The sequence below is a fragment of the Austrofundulus limnaeus genome, unplaced genomic scaffold, assembly GCF_001266775.1.
Source record: "Austrofundulus limnaeus strain Quisiro unplaced genomic scaffold, Austrofundulus_limnaeus-1.0 Scaffold624, whole genome shotgun sequence".
In the NCBI taxonomy this organism is placed as follows: Eukaryota; Metazoa; Chordata; class Actinopteri; order Cyprinodontiformes; family Rivulidae; genus Austrofundulus; species Austrofundulus limnaeus.
The window spans coordinates 48,741-50,444 of NW_013953026.1; the positions used below are offsets into that span (position 1 = coordinate 48,741).

Below are 1,704 nucleotides of genomic sequence, written 5' to 3' on the forward strand. Positions count from 1 at the left end.
AACTCCTGAAGGGATTGATTCAGATTCTTTCAGGATTCATTCACACATGATTCTTTTTTTATTATCTGAAGTAAAAACCCTTCCCCTTCTCTTTCCATTCCATTTAAATCCTCAGTTAAATATCTTGGCCTTCATATAGCTAAAGATGGAAGAGAATGTAAAAATATGAACATGATGTAAAATTCAATCTTAACCCAAAAGTCATCCCTCTAATGGTTTAGGATTGAAACTGCTAACTGTGTGTTTTGTAATGAAACTGAAAATATGGATAATTTATTCTTCAAATGTGTTCAAGTGAAGCTCTCTGGCAGGATGGATGGCTCTCTTTACAAGACCCATTTGTGTACGTGTTTTAATAAATTCCTCCTTTTTAAGACTGTCAAATGTATAAAAAAACAAAAATGCTATGAAACTCTGTAGTTTAATAGATGAATTTATTTTGAACAAAAATGCACAGCCCCTTCAATAGCAAAATTCAAATTTAATGTTGACATTTTTGTTGACTCTTTTCGGAAGAGGGGGCGTGTCTCTCAGGGGGCGTGTCTCTCAGGAGGCGTGTCTCTCAGGGGGCGTGTCTCTCAGGAGGCGTGTCTCTCAGGGTCTGTGGCAGTTCCGCATGCATGCTGCGCAGTTACGGAAGCCTTAAAGTTAGCCAGGAAGCTACCTGAAAATGGCCACCTGGGGAAAGTTTGCTTCCTTGTCGAGGACTGTCCTGAGGATTCCTCGGACTGTGAGAAACTTTGGAAAATACCGCGCTTGTGTTTTAGGTTCTGTAGTTGGAAGCGGGCTTGTCCTTTACTACCCGAACCACCATGCTAACAACACGGCTCTGCCCTTCGCTGTTTGTGCAGCAGRGGAAGAAAAAGTAAGTACACACCTCTGGAAGTGTCTTTTGTCAGAGTTGATGATAATAAGTTGAATATGATATGAAGTGAAGTTTCTAGGTGTCGTCACTGATGAAAAGCTGACATGGAAAAATCATAAAAGTAAAAAATAAGTACAAAAATAACCAAATCTATTGGAGTCCTGTACAAAGTAAGAGAACTGTTCAATGATAAAGCACTATGTTGTGTAATGCTGTAATTGTTCCACATACTGTTTTGAAGTCTGGGGTAAAGCTTGCAAAACTATCATAAATCCTGTTTTTATTTTACAGAAAAGAGCTATAAGAATTATTACTAGAAAGAATTACAGCCATCTATCGAATATGTTGTTCAATGAATTGAAATGATTGAAATGCTGWGATTTGGYCGATTATAATATTTTACTGTTAATGTACAGAGCTCACAAAGGTGTATTACCTTCCAACATTCAAGWAAATTTAGTTAAAAAAGAGACCTGTTATTATCTTAAGGTAATCGAAATGTTTGTRAAACCCTGTTTTTAGTATGAGACATAAAGCACGATTCACTTTAATCCAGTTTGTGGAACAGATGAGGTTAAAAATGCCAGATCTTTGAATATGTTAAAGAAAATGATAAAATCTAGTTTTTTGAAGAAATATGGAGAGGCATAAGTGAATCCATGTAAATTGTTGTTTGAGTTGGTTTAGCTTTGTTTTTTGTTTGTTTTCAGTTGTTTTATTTATTTTTTTCACCAATCAAATGGAGCCCTTCACTTATTTGACCAACTGGATGGATCTCTCTCTCTCTCTCTCTCTCTCTCTCTCTCTCTCTCTCTCTCTCTCTCTCTCTCTCTCTCTCT

General features: G+C 36.8%; 1 protein-coding gene across 1 annotated transcript in view; it reads left to right on the forward strand.

Annotated features, from left to right (window-relative positions):
- Window positions 1-626: 626 nt before the first annotated feature.
- micu2 (mitochondrial calcium uptake 2) overlaps window positions 627-1,704 on the forward strand; it is a gene marked incomplete in the record, with an annotated part of 21,605 nt that continues 20,527 nt past the window's right edge. The window contains 1 exon segment of the mRNA XM_014027218.1: window positions 627-865. Within this exon segment, the coding sequence (XP_013882672.1) occupies window positions 671-865 (195 nt within the window).